General features: G+C 35.8%; 1 protein-coding gene across 1 annotated transcript in view; it reads right to left on the reverse strand.

Moving 5' to 3' along the window:
- Positions 1 to 24,498, reverse strand: part of TUBGCP3 (tubulin gamma complex associated protein 3) — a 155,724-nt gene that overhangs the window by 117,674 nt on the left and 13,552 nt on the right. The window contains exon 2 of the mRNA XM_051984219.1: positions 16,802 to 16,909. Within this exon, the coding sequence (XP_051840179.1) occupies positions 16,802 to 16,909 (108 nt within the window). The remainder of the gene's footprint in view (positions 1 to 16,801; positions 16,910 to 24,498) is intronic.

The following is a 24,498-nucleotide window of genomic DNA, read 5'->3' on the forward strand; positions in this document are numbered from 1 at the left end:
CCTTGAAGTTACTGAGGGACCAAGATGGGAATATATATACTGATTCAAAATATGCTTGGGGTGTGGTGCATGTATTTGGAAGGATTTGGGAGGAAAGAGGATTTGTAAATAGTAAAGGTAAAGAACTGGTCCATTATATACTAGTTAGAGAGGTACTGGAAAACATTCTGGCTCCTAGGAATGTAGTAGTAATACATATAAAGGGACATCAAATAGGAAGCTTTTTTAAAGCAAGGAGAAATAGATTAGCAGATGAGGAGGCCAAGGGACCTGGAGTCCAGGAGATTTCTCATATGATAGCCTTGATACCTGTACTTCCCTCTAGTCTACCCTCTCCCAGTTTTACCCAGAAGGAAAAAGAGAAGGCCTCGACTCTCGGAGCAGTTGGAAATTTGGAAGAATGATGGCTCTTACCTGATGGCAGAGAGGTACTGACCAAAACAAGTATGAGGCAGGTCCTTCAGCAACTGCACCAGGGCAGTCACTGGGATATCTAAAACCTGTGTGATGCTGTGCTGACAAGGTATGTTTCCCCTGGCCTATATGCTCTGGCCCAACAACTGGTGGACGACTGTCTCGTTTGTTGAAGGACTAACAAGGCTGCTCAACACCAGATCCCAAAAGGGGGACGAGTTCTGGGAATCAGACCATTCTAAAGCATCCAGGTGGACTTCACTGAGCTGCCACCAGTGGGTCGCCTCAAATACTTGCTGGTCATAGTGGACCATCTGACCTCATGGATGGAGGCATTCCCCTCAGGCCGAGCAACTGCCTCGACAGTAAAGATAATAATTTCTTATTAAAACAAATTATTCCTAGATATGGAACAGTGGAGAGGGTAGACTTGGATCAGGGAACACATTTTTCTGCCCAAGTATTGCAGAATGTGATTGGGGCTTTAGAAATCACTTGGGATCTCTATACCCCATGGCATCCTCCCTCTTCTGGGAAAGTAGAAAGGATGAATCAAGAAATAAAACAGTAACTGACTAAATTATCTTTAGAGACCCAACTACCTTGGGCTAAATGTCTTCCTCTTGCTATGGTCAGAATCAGAACCAAGCCACATAGAGAAATTGGGCTTTCACCTTATGAATTATTGTACGGTCATCCTCTCCAGTCTTGTCCTATGGGAAACTGGGACTCTATCTTAGAGACAAAAGATTTATTTCTTAAGAAATATGTTAAATCATTGCTAAGACATTTACAAGAACTTCAACAAAAGGGTTAATAGCTTAGACTCCTCCTCTAGGTTTCCCTGTTCATAGAATTCAGGAGGAAATTGGGTGTTGATCCGTTCCTGGAAGGATGAGAAGCTGTCTCCATGCTGGGACAGACCCCAACAGATAATACTGACCTTTCGGACACTGCTATTCACACCCAGGAATGAGGCTGGACATACCACACCAGAATGGCTGTGGCACCACCTTTATCCGAGTGGACACTTGAAGATGGGGAGACCTCAAATTACATTTGAGGAGGGGACCTTCATTGAATGGGAACAAAAATTCTGAATCCAGTGCATTGTAATTGTATGACTTTTCTTACATTAATTACTTTGGGAATTACTTTGGGAAACTCTCATGAGGCTTTCCCTGAGCTTTGGGTTTGCCTATTTCCTCATGATAGCCATAGAAACCAGACCTTTATCTTCCAAAGAGGAGAACCAGCTCCTCATGCTCTTGCAGAATATAGGGAGAACTTTTAACTTATCAAATTGTTGTATCTGTGGTGGATCCCACCAATTGAGCTAATGGCCATGGGTACCTATCCCCTTAAGCCCAGCCTGGATCCTTAGTAACTGATCCCAAATTCATAATGGGACTGATTTCTGGAACTTAGAAGAGAAATATCAGTGGCCATTGACAGAAGATAGGCTTTGTTAAACAGGGCAAAGTTTGAAGCTGGGAAATAGTGTATGTGAGTGGACTTAACTCTGGACAAGGTAAAAGACTTTTTCTTTCTTTATCTTGTAGTGGACACTGCAGTCGCCAAGTGGACACTGCAGTCGTCATTTGGAGCTCTTGGGAGCTCTGGCACAATTCCTTAGGAATTGCTGCAGATTGACAAAAGGCTTTCTTTTGTCTGCTCTGTCTCTAGGAGATACGAGGGAGGCTGCAAGGATTTGGAAAACTAAGTTTTTACTTGTCTAGACATCAAAGGGGTTGGTACAATATCACCCCAGGTACACCTGGGAAACACGGGACTCTGTTTCCCACATTTTGGAGTACCTCTAACCTAATAGGTCAATGGCCAGTTGCCAATTGTAAGAGGAAGGAGCAGAGTCTATGGAAATGTCAGTATGTCACCTTTGTAGGGGAAGGTCCCCTAGGGATGAGAGACCAGTGATATTATCCTTTTACAAGGAATAGTTCAGACATATTTTCGAGAGAACAGCCTGCTCTAAAGGGACATTATTGGATCTGTGGCTTAACTGCTTATACTCACCTACCTCTTAATTGGACAGGGATTTGCTATATTGGGACTAATAAGGCCAAAATTTTTCTTTCTTCCAGAACAGGCAAACCAATATTTAGGGATTCAGTGGTACGATGATTTGGGAAGAGGGAAACAGGGTTTAGATACCTCCATTACTCAGACTGGAGATGCAAATGGTTGGGGTGACACCTGGCCTCCAGAAAGAATAGTTAAAGAGTATGGGTCAGCCACCTGGGCTCAAGATGGAAGTTGGGGATATAGAACCCCAACATATATATATGTTGAACAGGATAATTAGGCTTCAAGCAGTTGTAGAGATTATCACCAATCAGACAGCTGAGGCACTAGATCTTTTGGCTGACCAAGCTACTCAAACCAGAGAGGCTGTTTTACAACATAGACTTGTGCTGGATTATTTGTTAGCTGAGGAAGGGGGAGTTTGTGCAAAACTGAATTTATCAACATGTTGTATAAAGACTGATGACAATGGAAATCTAGTAAAAGGAATCACTAAGAACATTAGGAAACTTGCTCATGTTCCTGTACAGACCTGGACCTCACCGTTCAATACTTCTTGGTGGTCCTGGTTTGGGGGAAGCTGGTGGAAGCAGCTCCTTTCGTTTGGCCTCATAGCGCTCAGTAGTGTTATATTATTCCCTATCTGCATACCTAGTTTGATTCGATTGATAACCAGAATAGTCCAAACCTCATTATCTAGAATGATTAGGTTGGAAGAGAAAGCTGAAAGGTCTGTTAGACTGATGGTGTTAAAAGGACAAGGGTGGGAGTCAGTGGCCCAATGAGACCGACAGGAACCAGAAGGGGATGAGGAATTCAATAGGGAATGTGAAGTTACGCTACAAGAATTTGAAGAGATCTCAGTGTATAAAGAAGAGGGGAGACTGAATGAGATAAAGTGAGATCTTTCAAGACAGTTGTTAAAATCGAGTAAGGCTTCATCTATTTCAAAGTTTGAGTAGGACTGAAGGACTTTAAGCATTAAGTCAAGGGCATACTTAAAGTCTCCTCCCTCCCTTCGATTGTCTGTTCGATGGGTGGGACACCTGATTCTCGCAAGAACATATAATAAACTTTGCTTCTAGAGATCTCTCCAGTCTTTTTTTTATTAAATGGTTTCTGACCTACACACTTTCTAAGGTCTCCATCTGTCTTCAGCAGAATAGTTTGGCGTTTATTTAAGTGCATCTTAGTGTGATTGTTTAATGAATATGATAACAAATATAACCTATAGCTTTCTTGGAGCACTTAAATCAAGATTTTAACCTGACCATTCTGCATCTAGTTTTAACTATGTTCTGCAGCTACATGGCTAAATAGTTTAAGATTTGAAGCCTCTGTTAAGTGAAACTTGATATTGAGATGGAATCTCTTGGGATTACAACCATTACTGTTTTGAGTTTAGAATTTGGAAATGATTATCTGATGAATTATTAAGTAATCTTCCACTTGAGATATAAAGGTAGCATTGTTGCTACATGACTGGTTGTTAGTTGTAACTTTTATGCCCTTAGGTTGAAGCCCTGAAGGATCAGTTTTGATGTTATAATCAAGTCCCTGCTTTTTCCTCTTACTCATGAGCACAATAATGTAAGATCTTGCTATTTTTCAATCTGAAAATATGTAGTCATTATATCTTATAATTGGATAAATGAGTATTTGGCCTAGTCATCTATCTGTTGCTAGTTGTATACACCTGTATTAAAAAAAAAAAAAAAAAAAAAAAGTTCCTTAAAGGTTTCAAAAACTAAGAACATTACAACTGTCTGTGAGACCTAATCGCTATTTTATTATTGAAACTAAAGCTGTATGGTTTTGTATGTTTCAGAGAAGAAGATTTTAGTATATTCAGGCTTTCTTAGAAAGACGTTACATATATTTTATTATATCAAAGGGAAAGTCAATTTTATTTAAGTTTATTACTAATGTGAGAATAGCATATTTGTCTTGTGTGTGACCTGGGGCACAAACATGTTTTCTTTTGAATAACTTATTTGATAGGAAAGCTGCTGGCCAATCTAAAATCTGAGTGTTTTTTAAACACTTCTTCAGGCCAACTTTTAATCCCAGAGCTAAACCAGAGGAAACTTCTCTTAGGTCTATAAAAGGTTACAAAGGCTCTTGTGAAATCTTGTGAAATCCTAGCACAGGCCAGGAGCCCAAGTGATCCTACAAGTGCCACTGAATCTGATGCGGGTGTGGTGCCTTTTAGAATTGACTTATTCCTTTCTTTCTGATTCCCAATCCCTCCTAGTTGATGCATTAACAATCCAGGACCTTTTGATTCACAAATCCTGGTCCCTGTGAATTCCAATAGAAGATCCTGGCCTGTCCCAGCCCCATCTGGATCTGAGCCAACTTGGGACTCCACCCAGAAGCCCCTCCAGCTGAATCTCTCATTATAAAAGAGTTAAGCTGGAATCCTCTCTTTGCAGAGATCCCAAGCATGCTAGTCTTACACCTGGCATGCCAGGACCCTCTATCCACTGGAACTCTGTGTCCAGTGCCCTTCTTATTCTACCTTTACCTATTTCCTTAACTATACTTTAACTTACTTCCAAACCCCATAATAAACCTCTTTTATCAATCTAGCTTTTCAGGACTATAAATTATTTTATAGCGAACTCTCGTGCCGCTTCTAGACCTCATTTAACTTCGTATTCTTGCACCGAATCCAAAAGGGTTGCAGGGGAGCTCTATTTGACTCCCTGTACCCCGAACCTGCCACTAGACTTCAATTAAAACCTAATTTCATTTAGGCACCCCATATCTAGACCTCACTAAATACCCTTCTTCACACACACCCACACACAGGCAGAGAGACTTCACATATGCCTTATGCAGAATTCTTGGTTAATCTATCTCCATATCCTGCTTTTGACAGATGAAACCTGTTAAAGAAGGATTTTTCGGGAATATCTCAATTATTCTGATGAGATTCCCCTTTTCTCAAATTTGCTTTGGGGTTATAATGTAGTCTCTATTAAAAGAGATGATGCTTAACTAGCTATTTACAGAATATTCAGAGAAAATCTAAGCATAACTCCCAAGAATGAGGGTTCTGCTCTTAGTGCTCTCTTCCATGTGCTTTCTCTCTTGTTCTCCTCCTTTAGGCTTTGAGCAATATCCCTTCAAATTGACAACTGTATTGACCAGCTTTAGTGGTTTGATTCAACCCACTTCAATCAGCTCAGACTCCTCCAAATGGAACCCTGTAGGAAGACCCAGTTAAATGGCCATTCTCAGCAAGAAGTAGTTTCAGAAGATGAGATCATTGCCTCATATTTTGAGAAGAAACTGGAATTGGTTGCTAAGTAGTGTTGTGCCACAGTTCTCTTTTATTGTCCTGCCTCAGTTTCTAATTGTTCTGTTCCCTCCTAATTATGATGATCCAGATAAGAAAAAAGACCTTCTATCTCAAGATATCATTGCCCCAGCCCTTCCCTACTTATCAGAATGCCTCTCCCCATCCCAGAATGTCTGGTGCCTCCCAACACCCTGTGCTAAATACCCTGATTGATAATCCCGTTGCTGCTCTCAGTGCTCTGACTCTATCCCTGCCTCGGTCTACTCCTGTAGCTGAGGCACCTGCAATATATATGTCACTGAGAACTCACAGTGTTTGCTGGATTCTTGGAGATGATAAACCATGGATCCATTTGATCTCAGTTAAATCTCTCCCTTTCAAATAAAATATTAAAAATTTTCTAATCTCTAACTTGCCTCAGTTTCTCCAGCATTACAATAGGACTTCAAACCACCCAGTGGTCTGAGGGGAATCCTTGTAAGGAGTCCATCAATCCTGTATAGGGGGAAATTATATAGGATTAATGCCATCCCCCTGCTACAATATTATCTGGGGCTTAGGATGGGAACGTCGAGTTAAGATTTGGGTTAACATTACTAGAAAGATAGCCCACAAACAATTTAGTCAAATTACAGAATTGTAGAAGCTTGACTAGATGTAGTCAAGTAGGTACAATAAGTATTTGTGTCCTAATAAAGAAAGAAGATTTTATGGTAATGCCTGTTCAATTTGAAATAATGTTTGGTTTACTACAAAGGCTGGACATTTAGAAAATGCAGATTAAAATTGGGAATAAATAAACTAAGAAAATTTGAAATAAAGCTAAGGTGAGTGTTAGAATAGAATTGGTAAAGTTCTCTGTAAAGAGTCTGAACAAAAAGCAATTACTACATCTGTGTTACAGATTGTCCCGTGCCCAGATAGTGCCATTCCCTTTGGATATGGAAAAACATGAGAGTGAATTCCAGGGTGGGATCCTTTGATTTCCCAAAATAACATTCCTGAGAAGAACTGGAATACTTTGCTCTACCTTTCCTTTCAGTGAGGGAATAAGTCAGGTTATACGAGCCCCTTAGTTGTGGAGATCAATCAGTTTTGCCTCTCATGGCAGGGTAAAAGATTCCAAAATCTAGATGTACTTGAGAGTCTGGAAGCTCTGGAAATTTCTCAGGAATGAGCATACCCCAACCTTGGATTTGTATTGTGGAGGCAGCAGCACTCTCAAATCTGTTTTGCCTGGGAACTGAGTAAGCACCTGTATACTGATCCAATTGGTTATTTCTTTTACTCTGGCATTCAAAGAAGAAAGTCAAAGATGGTAACTGATGAATTTAAACCAGAAATCTAATTAGTTTTGGACTTGGATCACTTCTACTCTGATGGGTAAATATTACTGGATAAGTTACACCAAAGAGGTAGTAAAGCGAATAGCAGTGTAGTTAGATGCCACTAACAATGGTGTGGGGAAAATATGACTATGGACAGCTTATTGGCAGGAAAAGGAGGGTACTCCTAGTACAACTCAGTAAGAATGATGTAAATTGTGTCCTTTAATCTGTGGGGAAAGGGTGATTTGGGGTCTCAAACCCTCCTGATCTCGGAGAGGGATACACCCTTCTGTCCCTAACAAAAACTTCCAAGATAAGTAATTTCGTTCAATTGGAGATCTAGGCCAGGGACATAATCACCACCCTCTATTGAATCAAAAAATTAGCCTTTAATCTCCTCAGCCTCAAACCTCAGAATGCTAATAAAAGATGACTCTGAATCCCAATCTTTGCTAAATGCCCTTCTGGACTTAGCCCACTGGGTCTTTCGCAGTGTAACCTTTGCAAAAGTTCTAACAGGATTTTGACCACTGCTGAAGATATTTTCTTCTCGGTGTAAACCCATCCTTGCAATAGTCCTAACAGACTCTTGCCCACTAAGAAAACTGTCTTCTTAGAGAGAAAACTTCTCTTTTGCCACAAACTTCAGGTTTTCAAATTCTTTCTCACAGAATCTGGGACATGGACCAAAGGGGATCTCTTACTCTCAATTCTCACACCTCATCAAGAAGAATTAGAGAATTGTGGGAATTAATTATCCATCCTGTGTAAAGAAATCTGGTGAAGAAGTCAATAGACTTTTATGAAATAGGATGTAAAAATATTAGCCAAATTGGAGGTGTTAGAAAAGGATGTGGAAACCAAATTATTTTTTTAAAAGGGGAGGGGTAGATTGTGAGAAAAGGATGAGTATTTGTTTGGTTTCCACAGTTATGAAAATTAAATTGGAGAAATGAAATAATTAGAAAACTGAGATCCACAGGGACATTGGTGGGTGGTCAGACTGGATATTATCTTTCTCAAAAGAATATAAGAATGCAAGTTCCTTAGAGGCAGAGGGATTTTTTTGATAGGGATCTGAGATTTTAAAAGAACTTTTTTTAGTTTTTTGCACTATTGAAGCCTCCTCAATGCATTGGGGGAAGTGAAAGGAGAAACTACAAGTCTCCTTACCTGTTGAACAAACTTCTTTGTTTCTGGCTCTTTTGCTGTTCTGAAGAGGGTGGGGGGAAAACTCTGATTTGGAATTATATAAACCTGCTGAGAACTATTTACTCTTGCACTCCCTTGCTTCCTGGCAGATGTTGGTGAACACTGAGGGTGTCCTTTCTCTTGAGAAAACAATAAATTCCTTTTTGCATCTTATAAGACTCTGATAGATGGGGAAGGGAGAGAAATAGCGATCCTTACCACACACCCATAATTCCTATTAGGACTTTAACTCCTTTTACAATTAGCCCACCAGTCACTTACTTAATCCCCCAATTAGAACTGCCCACCAGTAGCAAGGTATCTAAGAACTGTCCACATCTAATGTTACCTCCCCACATAATAGTGGCAAGTTAATTATTAGTTCCTCTAGAAAATTTAACAAATCTTTTCTCTTGTTAACTGTTGAAACTCCCCTTTGGAATTTAGCAGCCAAATGGCAGAATATTTGGAGATGGTCTAAGCCTACAAATTCTTCAGAGATACTATATGACACTGGCCCAAAAGTCCAATGTATTTTTGGGTCAAACCTCTACTCCCGACATGCTATCCGTGATATCAGTTGTCTTTATGGTTAACATCCTACCTCAAAAAAAGGGATATATGAGTTCCCAGAAGAACTAGCATCTAGAAACTAATTAAAAGAAGTGCAAACTTTGTAAATCAGAAGCTTTTAACACCTTAGGAACACAGAAAAATTAAAGGAACAAAGTAGAGTTACAAATCAGGGAATAAAATTTGAAAGCAGACTAAAAGAAACAACAATTAATAAAAGTTAAGAACAAAGTAAAAAAAAAAACTTCAGAAAAAGGAAATTTTCCAAAATTATATAGATAAGCTGAAGAATCCCATTTTGCCCAATAAATTTTTACAAGACCGCAGGCATATAGATATTTTAAAAAGACATTCAAATCAAACATTTACTGATAACAAATCATAATTTCACAAGCCCCACATTTAGTTATGTGACCTCATATGGGGTCTCAATTCACAGTTTAAGAAGCTTTGGATTAAGAGCAGACTATAGGAGCAACAAACTTCCCTTTAAATCATACTATTTTATAAACCCTGAAAACTTACAGATTCCCAGAACTAGCTCTGAAAAAAGCTACACAAAAAAATTTAAGATTAAGACAGTGTCCTTCCTCTCCATCCTAGGAGCAGAATTCAACTTTAGCATAAAGCCTAAAAGTCAAGAAAAAGGCTAGGGAAATGAGCAAACAACAGCAGACAAAACAAACACACAAACAAAAAAACTCTGACCTTATATAAAGTTACTATGATCATAGGGAAGAACAAAACACAAACTAAGAAGAGACAACAAAATCAAAACTGCTACATCCACAGCCTCAAAAAAGGAAAAAAACTGTAACTTGGCATCAAACAAAAAGAATTCCTAGAAGAGCTCAAAAACTTTTCTTAAAAATTAAATAAAAGGTAGAGGAAAAATTCAGAGAAGAAATGAAAGTGGTGCAAGAAAATTATGAAAAAAAAGTCAGTTTGTTAAAGGGGACACATACACACGCAGACAAATATTGAAGAGAATAACATCTTTTTTTTTTAATTTATTTTTTTTTAATAGAGAATAACATCTTAAAAACCAAAATAAGCCAAATATTAAAAGAGGCACAAAAAATCTCCTTAAAGAAGAGAATTGGCCAAATGGAGAAAGAATTAGCAAAGCTCACTGAAGAAAACAATTCCTTAAAAAATTAGAATTGAGCAAGTGGAAGACTTGCTTGAGACATCAGGAAACAAGAAACAAACAAAATAAAATCAAAAAAATGAAAAAATAGAAAAAAAAGTGAAATATCTTATTGGAAAAACAACTCACCTAAAAAATATATCAAGAAAAAATAATTTTAAAATTATTGGACTACCTAAATGGCATGATTTAAAACAACAAGAACAAAAACAAAACAGAACAAAACAAAAAAACAATCTAGACATCATCTTTCAAGAAATTATCAAGGCAATGAGATATCACCTGTATGATAAGGTGATAGTCTATAACCACAGGGTAAAATAGATATTGAAAGACTCCAACCTTCTGGGTCACAGCAGCTTGCTGCCACTATCACTATTCTGGCGATCCAAAATTTTTTTGTTAATTCTAGTATCTTTTCCCTCCTTCCTATCACATCTGTGTTGCCTCCAGAATAACTGCATCTCATCTATATATACTTTAAACAATCTGGATTTTTTTACATCTTTGTTCTCTGGAACTGTGAGATTAAGGTACAAGAATGGTAGTTCTACCATCCTTGAAATGACAAAAAGTCATCTTTACAGATTTCCCCCCCCCCCATTTTCCTGGGGGGTTTGTTGTCCTCCTATTTTCATCTTTAAATGCCTGTGAGATGAGTTTTATTAAGTGACCTGCTGCCAAGCTTTAAATACTTTTTTTTTTTAATCCTATGTTTTCATCCCCCTTATGAGGATATACTGCTCTTTATCATCCTTTTAAGATTTTAATTTTAAAAAATTATATAATAAAAATATTTAACATGAGCATTCTGCTTGGCAAATAAGTAAAATGTGTCCTTACTAAGGCATTTTCTGGGCTTCTTGTTTTAGCAATGGATTTACATTGGTTAAACTTTCGTATAATGACATAGTGCTGACATTGTCCTTGTCCAGTTTCCATTTTTCCTTCTAATTTTATGTTTAAATACTTAAGGATTGAGTTCTTTCAGCTGTATGTCGGGTTTTTTTTTTTTAATTTCTACCTAATAAGTGCTAAATTAATAAAAATTAACTTGATTGGGGACAGTGCAGGACAAGGCAACAGGTGTCACACAGCTGGATTTGAATTTGGGTTTTCTTGACTTTAGGTTGATGCTTTATCTAACACTGTGCCACTTACATGTCCCCATTAATTTAAAATTTTAAACCATCTACCTCACATTCTAACTCAGGATTTTGGTGTTGATTTTTGTTTGTTTTTTTTAACTTTATAGCTATATTACTTTGTAAAATGAAGTAACAGATATAAGACCAAAACCCATCCCCCAATAAGATATGTAATCAAAGGCTTTGAATAAGTTTTCAAACGAATGGCAAACTATTAATTATATAAATGTTCCTAATCATTAATAATAAGAGAAATGCAATCAAAACAGCCCTGAGGATTTAACTCACACATAGCAAATAGAAATGACAAAAGAGGTGAACAATCAATGCTAGAGAAATTTGTGAAAAGGTAAAAGATAAAATATAGGAATACATTTTTGATAGAGTTGCTAATCAAAACTTTAAAAAGCAATCTGGAATTGTGGAAAGAAGGCAACTAAAATGTCTATTCCTTTTGACTTAGAGTTCTGCTGCTAATACATAACACAAGGAAGTTATTAATAAAAAGCAATTCTCTATATATCTACCAAAATATTTATAGCAACATCTTTTGTGATAACTAAGAATGAGAAACATTGCAGATAGAGGCTCACATATTAATAAATTGGTAAATAAGTCATGGTATACAATAATCGTGTGTGTGTGTGTGTGTGTGTGTGTGTGTGTGTGTGTGTGTAATAGAATATTTCATGCTATCTAGTATATTTAATAGACTATTTCAATGCTATAAAAAACAAAAATATGAATAGACAGAAGAATTGGAAGGAGTTGATACAAAATGAAAATAAGCAAAGTCAAGATAGCAAAATATATAGTGTCTACCATAAGATGTAAATAGAAAGCACCAAAAAACAACTGAAAAAGAAAGCTATAAAATTACAAAAAGCAACCATGGTCTCATAGACTATACATGAGAAGACACCCCACACATACATATTTACAGAGCTGGAGGGATCTATGGGAATAGAACTGCATTTATTGTTAGACTTTTTTTTCATTATATTAATCAATTATGCTGATTTTCCTCTTTGTCTTTTTTTTTCTTTAAAAAAGTCTTTGAAAACCTGAAAAAAATTTACATGAACTGATGCTGGGTGAAGTGAACAGAACCAAGGGAACACTGTACACAATAACAGCAACACTGTAGATAAATTTTGCTCTTCTCAGCCACACAATGATCTGAGACAGTCCCAAAAGACTCATGATGAAAAATGCTATCCATATCCAGAGAAAGATCTATGTAATCTGAATGCAGACCAAATCACACTATTCTTATTTTGTTGTTGTTGTACATGTATAATCTATGTAAGACTGACTGCCATCTTGGGGAGGGGGGAAGGAAGGAGAAAAAATGGAAATCAAAATCTTATGAAAGTAAATGTCAAAAACTAATAAAATTTTTTTTAATTAAAAAAAAAGAGAAGAGTGAAAGAATAAAGTCTTTGTTACATGGGATGGCCCCCTTGAAGGAGAGGTATATGAAATAATTAGGTAATATAAAAACAAAAGATAAATAAATGTTTTTAAGCAAATGAAGATTTTGCAACAATACCAATACAAAGAAGAATAACAGTAGTAAAGTACAGTGGCAGAAGAGAGAAAGGAGTATGTACAAGAAATGTTGCAAAAGTAAAATCCAAAGAACTTGGCAACAGTATAGGCATGGAGGACAGGGAAATGAGAGTGTAGAATCTAGAATGTAAATAGATTATATGCTTGGATGTCTGGGATGGTGGTAATGCCCTTGACAATGATAGGCAAGTTAAAAAGAGAAGAAGGTTTGGGGGAAATGATATTTCAGTTCGATGTTCAAGAGGCAGTTGGAGATGCAAGACTTCTAGAAGTGAAGAATTAGGTAAAGATGGATATGTAGATTTTAGAACCATCTGCATAAAAATGGTAACTGAATCCAGAGGCACTGATAAGATCATCAAGCAAAATAGTATATGTAGAGAAAAAGACCTCAGAGTCTTGGGGAACACCTCAGCTATGTTAGCAGGAGCAACCTAAATGAAGATCCAGCAAAGAAGACTGAGGAGTGATCATATAAGAAGATCCTAATACAAAGTATTGAAGAGTTTGACTAAAAAAAATTAGCTTTATGGTTTAATGGAAACGATAGGTTTAGTATCTTACTAATAATATAACCAAGGACAATTAAATTAACCTCTCTGAATGTCAGTTTCCTCTTCTATAAAAAGATCATGCTTCAACTATTTATTTCACAAAGTTAGGGGAAAAAAAGGTACTTTAAAGACCTTTAAATCAGTATATACATAAAGCTATGTTATTTTAGTCTTTCAAATCCCCAGATAAAAAACTACATGCCTTATTTAATGGAGATGAAGCTAAAACTGCACTATTTACATAAGGTAAACAAAAAGTAACAAAACTGACTTAAAACTTTTAAATTAATTTTTTTAATTAAATCAGTTTTCACTATCATTTTTATCTCTTTATTATGCAAAACAAAAAATATTAAGAAAATGGTAGTTTATGTCTACTGCTATTGGCCATATTCCTAAAGCATAAAACAGTAATTAAATATTGTCAGTTACAATAATAATAGACTAAAAACAATGCACAAAACAGGTAATGTATTTGTTGTGTGGCCAGAATATTAATTGCTAAATAGGAAAAATATTAAACTGTGTTGGTATTTTTAAAATGTTATTAACTTATTATTCAGAGTAACCTAAATTTGTTAAGAAGCCTTGGGATGAAGAAGAAAGTAAAAACATACTTTCTATTGCATTTGATTCTTTTAAACAATTTTCTTTCTTTTAAAAAAAAAATCCACACTTGTAATCTTACTGGTATAGAGAACTTCTGTTGAGGAAAATGATTCAAATAAGAAAATGTTACAAAATTTTAAAGTCTTACATAGTTGCTTGGGGATAGGTAAGAGATTCAAATATCTTGCCCAGTCACTGAACCAGTATGTGGAAGAGGGAGGGGCAAGACTTGAAATTACATCTTCCCAACTTTCAGACTCACTCTCTATACATTATGTCATAAAGTTTATTCCTTGACATTTATACTAATACCAAATAATAATAACTATAAAATATGAGAAGGTAACATTTTGCTCATTATGATTTTGTGTGAATTTTCTCCAGCAACAAAGATTTCCACCACCTATTAATTAGATGTATCCTAGGGACTTGAAGTAAAATGACCTGATCAACATCATATGTGCCTCAAGGATGGAATTAAAGCCCATCTTTTATGACTGCAACCCAAGTATTTTCTATCAATTAACTATATATGTCAAATACTAATATATGACAGGTTGTTATGTAGAGATTTACTCTGTGTTATACTTGTTATGGGGAAGCAGATTACAAATGAACATAAAAACGTAATCACTCAAGCTGTCTAAGGAAAGAGGCTATCTCCTTAAATTCTGAGTACTTCCTCACACAATATAGACGTTTTCTAATTCAGAATTGGGTAAAGGAAAGTCCAAATACATATTTCAATTGGTAGATTTTATTCATAAGACTGACCAAATAAAAACCACAAAAATATATGAGAATAAAAAGACATATATACAGTGGCAGCTAGATAACTTCTCTTTCCATAAAGTTAAGCTTGATATTAGTCCAATTTTTATCTCAGCTGTGCTCCAACATGTATTATACTGCATGAGCCATAAAGTCCTGGAATATAAATTTTTTAAGGACACTAGTTGCTCACAATTATCTTGCATAATACTGAGATGCTCAATATGTCATTTTTCTGAATTGCTATCTGAAGAAGAGAGGAGATTACAATGCCTTTTTAATGTTTATATCACCAGATCTAGAAGGAATAATCCATCCTTACTAGATACAAAACAGAACAAAGACTTAATGTTTGTTGCTTTAGCTTGGTCCTTCATAAATATCATCAAAACTGTGAGTCATAGCTTGTGTTTTGTAAATTCATAACAAACTGCAGTTTTCAAACTTTCATATGTCCCCAGAGTTGCACTACACGCCTGGACTGAGGAATCATTTATTTATGGAGAAATTTGCTACTGATCAAGTGGCTAATGGTTCCAAATCAATTCACTATTACAACAGCTGGATATCAAAGAACTTTGTCATCAAGAATCACACTCTCACTAAATTTTCTCACAATATTGCAGTATTGCTATAAAGACCCATAGTGGTAATTCACATAATTAGTATGAAAATTTACAATTAATATAGAGAATGGAGTGCTCTGGAGTGCTCCTCATGGAGGAAACTCACTTCATTCTCTTAAATCAAGATTGCTAATATCAGGTACAGCAGCTACTGCTGCTATTGGGGGGATGGAGAGGAGAGACAGGATAAGACACTGAAAGGACAATATTCTTGGTAGCCATATTCTCCTAAAGCCCAAGTAAATTAGAATCAAATAAATATCTAAGTCCTTTATGGAAACCATACATTTGGTTAAAGAGGAAAAATACAGAATATTACCTTTTCTTTTACAAGTATTCCAATAATAATACACTCCACTCATTAACATGAATTATGTAAGATAGCAATGTATTTATTTTCTGTAGTTCTTATATCAGAGTAAACTAACACTATTCAATTAAACTGGCAAGTAAACTGCAAGTAAAATTTCCATGGATAATTCAATATAAATCAAAAGAAATATGTTAAGAATCAAGTTTTTCCAAGTTTTTCTTTGCTTTTCCATTTTTATAACTAAATGGAAGGCAGGTAGGTGGCACAGTAGATACAGTGATTCCTAGAATCAAGAAGACCTAGATTCAAGTCCAAGCTCAGGTATTTAATGGCTGTGTTGCTCTGAGATGACTCAGTTTCTACAACTATAAAACGAGGGTATCAATACCATCTATTTTCTAGAGCTGATGTGAGGCTCAAATGATATAGTATTTATAAAATGCTCAGCACAATGCCTAGCACATAGTAGGCATTTAATAATTACTTGTTTCCTTCTTGTCTCTTAGCAATCATTTGCTATTTAATTATCTAGAATCCTTTTAGACTTAATTTTCCCCTTATTTGGTTACCTCTTCAACTAGAATTCACTACAAGTATCATTAATAGTAATAGATGGAAGAGGTAACTTCTACCCTTACAACTGTTTTAGTACATTCACTAGCATTAATGTTAGGTTTACTTCTAAACAAGAAGAATGATGTACCCCTGGAAGAGGTCATTTGCTATTTTATATTACTTGGAATATCATAGCAGCAACACATTACATACAAGTCTTAAGATATTTAAAAAATAAATGTTTAGTTTTTAAGTTCATCTTGTATTTAAAATTATCTACCTTATGTTATCAAAAATAATAACAACTAAAAAGAAGCATCTCATTAGTTTAATTATAAATAATTGCCTGGATTACTTTTATTTTTGACAACATTTGTAAATTTTTAGGGGGGATGGGGAAAAGTAATCAGGGTTAAGTTGCTTGCACAGGGTCATACTGCTAGTAAGTGTGTAATGTTGGATCTGAACTCAGATCCTTTTAACTCCAGGACTAGTGCTCTATCCACTGTTTCACCTGGCTGTTCTAACAAGATTTATAATTAAAATTTACTTGGGAAGACCGATTAATAACACATGAAAAAAGTATATTTATTCCTTTAGAAGCATCTGGTAAGCTGGTCATGACAAAAACTAATAAAAATACATACGTTCTTTCTTGATTTTTTCAGCCACTAGAAATTCATCTCTTTCGACTGTTGGGGCAAAGTTGCTACCAATAACTCGAACTGCATATTGAAACTGCTGGGCTGCATCAGCTGAAAGAGAAAAAAAAAAAAGATATATACATATACATACACACACACACACACACACACACACACACACACACATACACACACACATACATGTTTGTGTGTATGTGTGTAAATAAATATTAATCAATTTGAAGAAAATTAAAAGGCTCCTGAATAGATACAATTTTCCCCTATCAAGTTAGTTTTGACTTAATGTTTCTAAGGAAAAATCATGAAATCAGTAGCCTAAAAATTTTTACGTAATTAAATCTATGTTAGAGAATAGAAATATGTACTTTACTGAATAAGCTTAGTACTAGTATTTGCTGAATAAGCATTAGCCAAACTTCTTATTTTTTAGTCCCATTATGATATATAAATAGATTTGGCTTACATTTAGATACAGTTGTTACAGAGGGATTATATTTTAAATCCAAGATTAGACCCAAAAGACAGCACAGGATTATGAGGCAAGAATTATTAGGCAAAATTATGCTTCAAAAACTCTTAAATTGACTATATCATAGAATGTATAAAAGGCAGTAATATGAAAGACTAGAAAGACAAAAAAACTAGAAAGAAAGAATCAGACTAAGAAGATCTTTAAATTAACAACAAGTAAAAGGGAACCACTAGAGCAATGGTGTTACATGATACAATTTACTACTCTATAAGAAAATCCATATGTTATTGTTGTTGTTATTTGTCCTTCATTCTAAAAGAAGACTATGACATCGGGAAGATGATACCATGACATGCAAGTGAAATGAATTTAAATGAGGATGTATGGTACAAAGTAACTTTCTTCTCTGGGATTATTTGGGTCCAGTAGCCACTTGTAGATAAGGAAAATTGATAATGATCCTAGATGCAGTGGGAGATCATGGCCTTTTTAAACTAAAGTCTTTAACACATCTCAGTTCAACTGAGGCAACCATGCCAGATTAGATTAGGGACAAATTAAGAGTCCAGAAGTCTAAATACAAAGCTACCCTAGACTTCTGGATCACATAATCAAAATGATGGAGGACTATTTTCTCCAATATGCACAATCTCTGTAACTTTTAAAGTTAAAAAGTCATAAGCAATGAAACATGTTACCTGTTTCTATCTAGAACACCAAGAATTCTAAACAGGATAACAATTCAACAAACTCACAAAAAAGAAGACAAATCCCTAACCTCTCTATTATCATCATTTATCTTCCTACCATGTTACAGCAGCAGGGCTTCCCACCTCAAAAGAACTCAACTCTATTCTCTACTTCTCCCAGTGCCATGGAAAACCAAGGCAAAAGTTTGCTCTGGTCAGCAGCACGGTAGCATTCTGTGAAATAAAAAGAATTGAGGCAGAGAGATGAGGAATAGAAACAAATGGAATAGTGTAATGTTCTTGGTGAATTCGGTTTTCTGGGGGGTCTCAGGGGCAGCCTTCTTTTCAGAAGAGTAATGACCACAAGGATAGCCAGGTGTTAAAGTTCAAATTCTTTATTGTCTCTTTCAAAATCATGTCTCCTTGCCTAGGGCTTCAGCTAGCTTTCTTAGAGGCCTTCTGGAATCTTGGTTTCAGTGGAGACCCTAGGGAGGAGAGCCTGCCACCACAGGGTATGAGAGGGGATGAATGAATCTTAGTCCAAGGGCTTGTGCTTCAGCCTCCAGTCCGCTTTTCTTCCCTACCTCTTTCTCTGAGCCTCTCGGTCCCCCAGGAGAGCCACCAAGAGGTTGACTGAAGGTAGAAATAAATCTCTTGGTTCTGAGAGCTTGAGCTCCCACCTGTCTTCTCTGCCTTCTGAATGAATCTAGCTGAGGCTCCCAGCTTATATGCTCTACACTGACTATAAAACAATCATTCTATCACTAGGAAACCATTATTTGTTGTAAGATTAAATCAATCATACTGAACTTAGAGAACTATTAAGCACCATGCTAAACTAGATAGCCATTGTCTCATCAATTCCACTTAGTACCTTGTAAGAATCCTTGTTTCAAGTTCAGAGTTCTGGCCCATTAACAGAATAGGATGATATATCTGTGTGAGGCTATTAGCGGCATTCCACTAAACCTAAGGGAACGACACTGGCATATGAGCAGGGCCAGTTTGGGCCCCCTAGAAGTCACTTGAGGAAAAGATTTAATGCATCTGAAGTGGCTTTAAGATTTAGTACCTTAGGGAAATCACACAGAGTCAGAAAGTGAGAAATAAAGAATGTGAGGGGAAAAAAAGTCTCAAATTATCAAAGATCCCAAGAGGAAAGAAATTTAATTAAAGATCTTGGACAGAAGCACATAAACAAATAGGAAACATTAACAAGAGAAGGAATTATGGCCTCCAAATTAGCTGAATAAATTCAAACATCTACAAAAAAAATTGCAGAACAAAAGAAAATTAATCAACACCTGATGATATGGAGAGGACTTTGTGGATGCCAGAGATCACAGAACCACAGCAGGATATTCCTGAATGGTTTAAAAGAAAAGAACTTTGAAAGCAGAATTTATGGCTTAAATGTAAAAACTGGAATTCACCATAGCAAGTTTCACCTAAAAAACAAGACAGAATAATTGATTGGGAATGCAAATCATCAAGAAGATGAGAAGCAAAAAACAATAATATTGAAAGAAAACATGATGTCTATAAAATCAAAACAGATTGATCTTTGAAGACAGGATGCTCAGAATGTGAGGATTATCTATAGGTCTAGAAAAACAAAAACTGAAAGACATAATGTAAGAAATAATAGTAGCAAAAAGAGAATCACAGAGCTCCCAGGGGAAAATGACAACCAGAAGAGTGGGAGAACATGAACCTAAAGAAGTGAATTCATGATATGGAGGGGGAGGAGGAAGAGAATGACCATGAGAAGAACAAAGGTTAAAAATGCACTACACAGAGTACAAAAAATCCATTCCATGGAGCAATAGCCTTTCTCATCGACAGAAACTGGTGTTTCTAAGAGTGAGGAACAACAGAATAAGGTGGCCTGCAGGCAAGATCTACAAGGCAATATATTACACAGTAACTGTTAAGAAGGAACCCAGTTGTTGTTTTTTTTTTTTTTAAATGAAGTTTCTGGATGAAATGAAGCAATTTTTTTTATTTTTAAAAATGTTTTTTTTTATAAATTAGTGCTGGAAGGAAAGGAATAAAAAGGAAATAAAAGTCATGGAAGAAAAAAATTCAAAGGAAGTTAGCAGCTTGACACAAGGATAAACATTTACCCAAACCACAAACTACTTTTAAATTAGAATGGACCAAATAGAAGCCAAGGACACTGTGTAATTAGCTGAGATTAACTGAGTGAAAACCCTCTCAAGGAAATATGGCCTGACTTGAGACTTTTGCAATAACGAGTTGAGCTATAGCTAAAAAACTGCAGGTGTTCGAATGTCTTGAATGAACATTCCCTTTCTCAAGAGAGAGTAATAAATCCCTTTTTGCTTTTTCTTACTCGGAAAGTCTCTATTTCTGTGGTTGCTACTGTCCCACACATTTTGGGAGCTTGTTCTGGGATATTTCCTGTTCATGAGAGGTCTCTCCTGTATCGAATCCTTGGGCAGGCAAGCGCCCTCCAGAGAGTTATCTGGTGGTCCTTGGACTTGGCTCAGGAACTTCCACTCTGATCAGGTAAAGTCCCAAAGAGAGACACTCAGAGAAAGCAAAAAGATAAGTGGGTTAGCAAAGATAGAGAATTAATCTGGCCCAGGAGATGTCAGCTGACAAAAGTTTGAAATCAATCAGGTAAGTTGTGTACAGCCCAGATGAGCAAGAACTGGTTAGGCAGGGAGAGACTCTTATCGATAAGAGAATTTTCCTCTGCCAAGCAACTGATAAAATGGTGAGTCTGGGTGACTGGGATTGGGATTGGGAGAATTTAGGCAGTTAAAGTCTGTAAAAGGCTCCCATTTCCCTTTTACATTGGGAAAATCCTAGGCAGTTCCAGTCCATAAGGATTCTCTTATTTTCTTTTGATAAAATCAGATAATACTATCAACCTTGGGAAAGGAAAGTAGCTGGCTCTAAACCTATCCAGGGTCTTTGGAAAGATAGCTCTTTAGGAAGAACTGGGATGAAGTACCAAAATGTATAGGAAAATCCTGTTGTTTTGTTTAGACAGGTGCCCCATTGGGAGAAACTTCAGAGGGAGAAAAAAAGCACTCTCTGGGATTTTCAAAGTTTTTTAGGTTTGGGAAATCTATCCTGGCTAAGATGGTGTCCCTGGCTGGCTTGAATTCTTCTAAGGTTTGTACTGGTGTCCCAACATCTCTCCCCCAACCCCATTTTTGGCATGGAGGTCAAAATTTCTTCCACTCTCTTCCCCTGGGGTCCTAAAGTCCACCAATTTTTTTTTTTTTTAAAAAACCTGGTGAACTGACTTTAAAGGACAGTTTTCTGCCACCTTAAATTTTGGAGCTGTGTATGTATTTAAATTGGAATTCTGATTCTGAAATTGTATGAGATAATAACTATTAATTAGTGCATACTAAAATTGTGACGATCATTCTGATATGGAAATTTTTAGAAATATTGTGTTCATTGATATTGAAATATTGTTACCAGAAATTTAAATCTGTATTTAATTTTATTTTAAGTTAGAAATTTTGGTTCTCTAATAACTTACCTAAAGAGGTCACAGGTTTGCATCTCCTAAATAGATGAAATATATTTAAGCTACTATTTTGTTTGCTAAGTTGTATATTGGACAATTTGTAAAAATTTATTTAAGCTATGTTTTAACATTTTGCCAGCCCAGCTAGATACGTGGTATAAATTTTATGAAATTTGGTCCAAAGTTATTTAGATATTACCTATATTCTGAATTTAAGGCTTGCTTACTCTCTTCAACAAAGAAATAAAAACAAGAAAATTTGTCACATGGGGTATGTGTAATTGAAAAATAAATTGTATCTGAAAAGTGTGTGATATGTCTAAAGCTAAATAAGAAGGTATTGAAAAGGTGTCCTGGAGAGGAGGAGCCTGGCTCCAAAATATTTAGATTAGATCTTAATGAAATGACACCAGTGGAAAAACTGAGATATAAGTTCTTTAATGTGAAATTGGTATATTCTAGATCTTATGTAAATTTTAGTTAATTGTATTGAATTGTTTAAAGCTGTTCCCATAAAGCTAAATAAGAAGGTATTGAAGAGGTGTCCTGGAGAGGAGGAGCCTGGCTCCAAAATATTTAGATTAGATTTTAATGAAATGAACCATTGGAGAAACTGAGATATAAGGAATGAGATATAAGTTCTTTAATGTGAAATTGGCATATTCTAGATCTTATGTGAGTTTTAGTTAATTGTATTGAGTCGTTTAAAGCTGTTCCTATTGTTTAGGGAGATTCTAAGAACAGTGATTTATGTCTTTGTCCCTTTGAACACGATTAATATCTCAACATTTTTGATATAGATTGGTTATTGAGCATCTTAAAGAAAAATGATTTGTATAATGTTGAATTTAAAACCCATCTACTTAGATCTGAAGATAAGCTGTGAATTTTGTAGGATGAATCTCTTACATAAAGTAAGGTATAGTCAATACTTATTTAGGATATGAGATTCTAATTCAGTTTCAAATGACCAATGATGGACAGAAGCAGCTATACCCAAAGAAAGAACATTGGGAAATGAATGTAAACTGTTTGTATTTTTGTTTTTCTTCCCGGATTATTTTTACCTTCTGAATCCAATTCTTCCTGTGCAACAAGAGAACTGTTCGGTTCTGCATATATATATTGTATCTAGGATATACTGTGACATATTTAACATGTCTAGGACTGCTTGCCATCTGGGGGAGGAGGTGGAGGGAGGGAGGGGAAAAGTCAGAACAGAAGTGAGTGCAAGGGATAATGTTGTAAAAAATTACCCTGGCATGGGTTCTGTCAATAAAAAGTTATATTTAAAAAAAAAAAAAAAAAAAGATATGAGTCTTTTTTTTTTTGGCTGAGGCAATTAGGGTTAAGTGACTTGCCCAGGGTCACACAGCTAGGACATGTTAAGTGTCTGAGGCCAGATTTGAACTCAGGTCCTCCTGACTTCAGAACCGGTGCCCTATCCACTGAGCCACCTAGCTGTCCCAGGATATGAGATTCTTAAAGACCTAAATTCACCTGAAGTTTTGATTAATGAGACTTGCTATCTGAGATAAAAATCTCTTGAGACTGTAGCTGATATTATTTAGAGTTCTGAATTTAGATATGATTGTCTGACGGATCATCAAGCCAGTAATCCACCATCTGAGAGGAATATGCCACAAGCTACTCAGAGGAATTTGATCTTTTATTGTTACAAATGGAGCTTAGTATCTGGGCACGAGTTGGGAGGACAATCTTGGCCTCCACTTAAGGTGCGATCCTTCTGACTCAGTTTCCCAATGGTATTCCTTTGAATAAAAACCTATCTGATTATTCCTGAGTCTAGCTATAAGGTGGAATCATTAAACTAAGCTAAGGATGCTTTATCCTTTCATGTATGTGCTCACAGAATGAGGCCTGAAGGACCAGTTTTTGATTATAATGATGTACCTGCTTTTTCTTCTTATAGCAAATTTAAATAATCAGGGAAAGTATTCAGTAGATGTAAGATCTTGCAGTTTCTATCTGAAAATATGTGATCATTATATCCTAAATAAGCATTTGGCTTCATTATCTATATGTTGCTAGATGCATATATGTCTGTTTCTTTTAGTATTTTTGTTGTTGCCGATTTTCATAATTGATAAGCATTTTTATTTGTGAAAGATAACTAACTTACTCTAATTACTGGGGACACAAATGGTTGGGGAGATAGATGGTCCCAGATGAGAGCTGAGGTACAAAACCTCAATTTGTATGCTGAATAAGATCATTAGATTCCAGGCCATGTTAGAAATAATGAATAACAAGATGACACAGGCATTGGATTGTTATAGATTTGAGAGAGCATATAGTAGGCAAGGAAAAGGCTTTTTTAAGTTTCTTGGTAGAACTCACAATTTCACTAAAGTATGAGAAGTTCTTTGCAAAGATCTAATGCAAAGGAAGGCAAAACCAGTAATATATACAATTAATTACTATAGAAACATAAAGGAAAAGAACAGCAATAAAATAACTGAAACAATGCTATGAAATCATAATGAACACATTGACCCCAGAGATATGAAAAGGTTACTTTGCACTTCTTTGCAGGTATGAGGGTATGAGGGTACTTTGAGCTAAGGGCTGGTGTGAGGAGGAGAGACTGCATAGAATTTTGCATGTGACACTTTCAATCTGTTCATTTTGCTGAACTCTCTCTTTTGTTCCCTTTAAAAAAAAAATTCTTTGTTATAAAGGATGGATCTCCAGGAGATGAGAAAGAATACATTGAAAAATGAAGTTGACGTAAAAACAAAATATAGCAATAAAAATTCAAAAAAAAACATTTTTGACATGAATTTCCTTTTTTTTTAATGTCTTTTTTATACCATACAAGATTATGCTTAAATTTTCCAGTCTTTAGATTATCTCTAGCATTTTTACATAATTCTCTAGGTCTCAGTCAAAAAACAGGCTTTTTGGTTTGGGATTCTGGTTTTTTTTTTGGTTGTTTTTGTTTTTGCCATATTTAGTTGAATGACAAAACAAGTCTTTTGCT

This window comes from Antechinus flavipes, chromosome 3, assembly GCF_016432865.1.
Source record: "Antechinus flavipes isolate AdamAnt ecotype Samford, QLD, Australia chromosome 3, AdamAnt_v2, whole genome shotgun sequence".
Classification (NCBI taxonomy): Eukaryota; Metazoa; Chordata; class Mammalia; order Dasyuromorphia; family Dasyuridae; genus Antechinus; species Antechinus flavipes.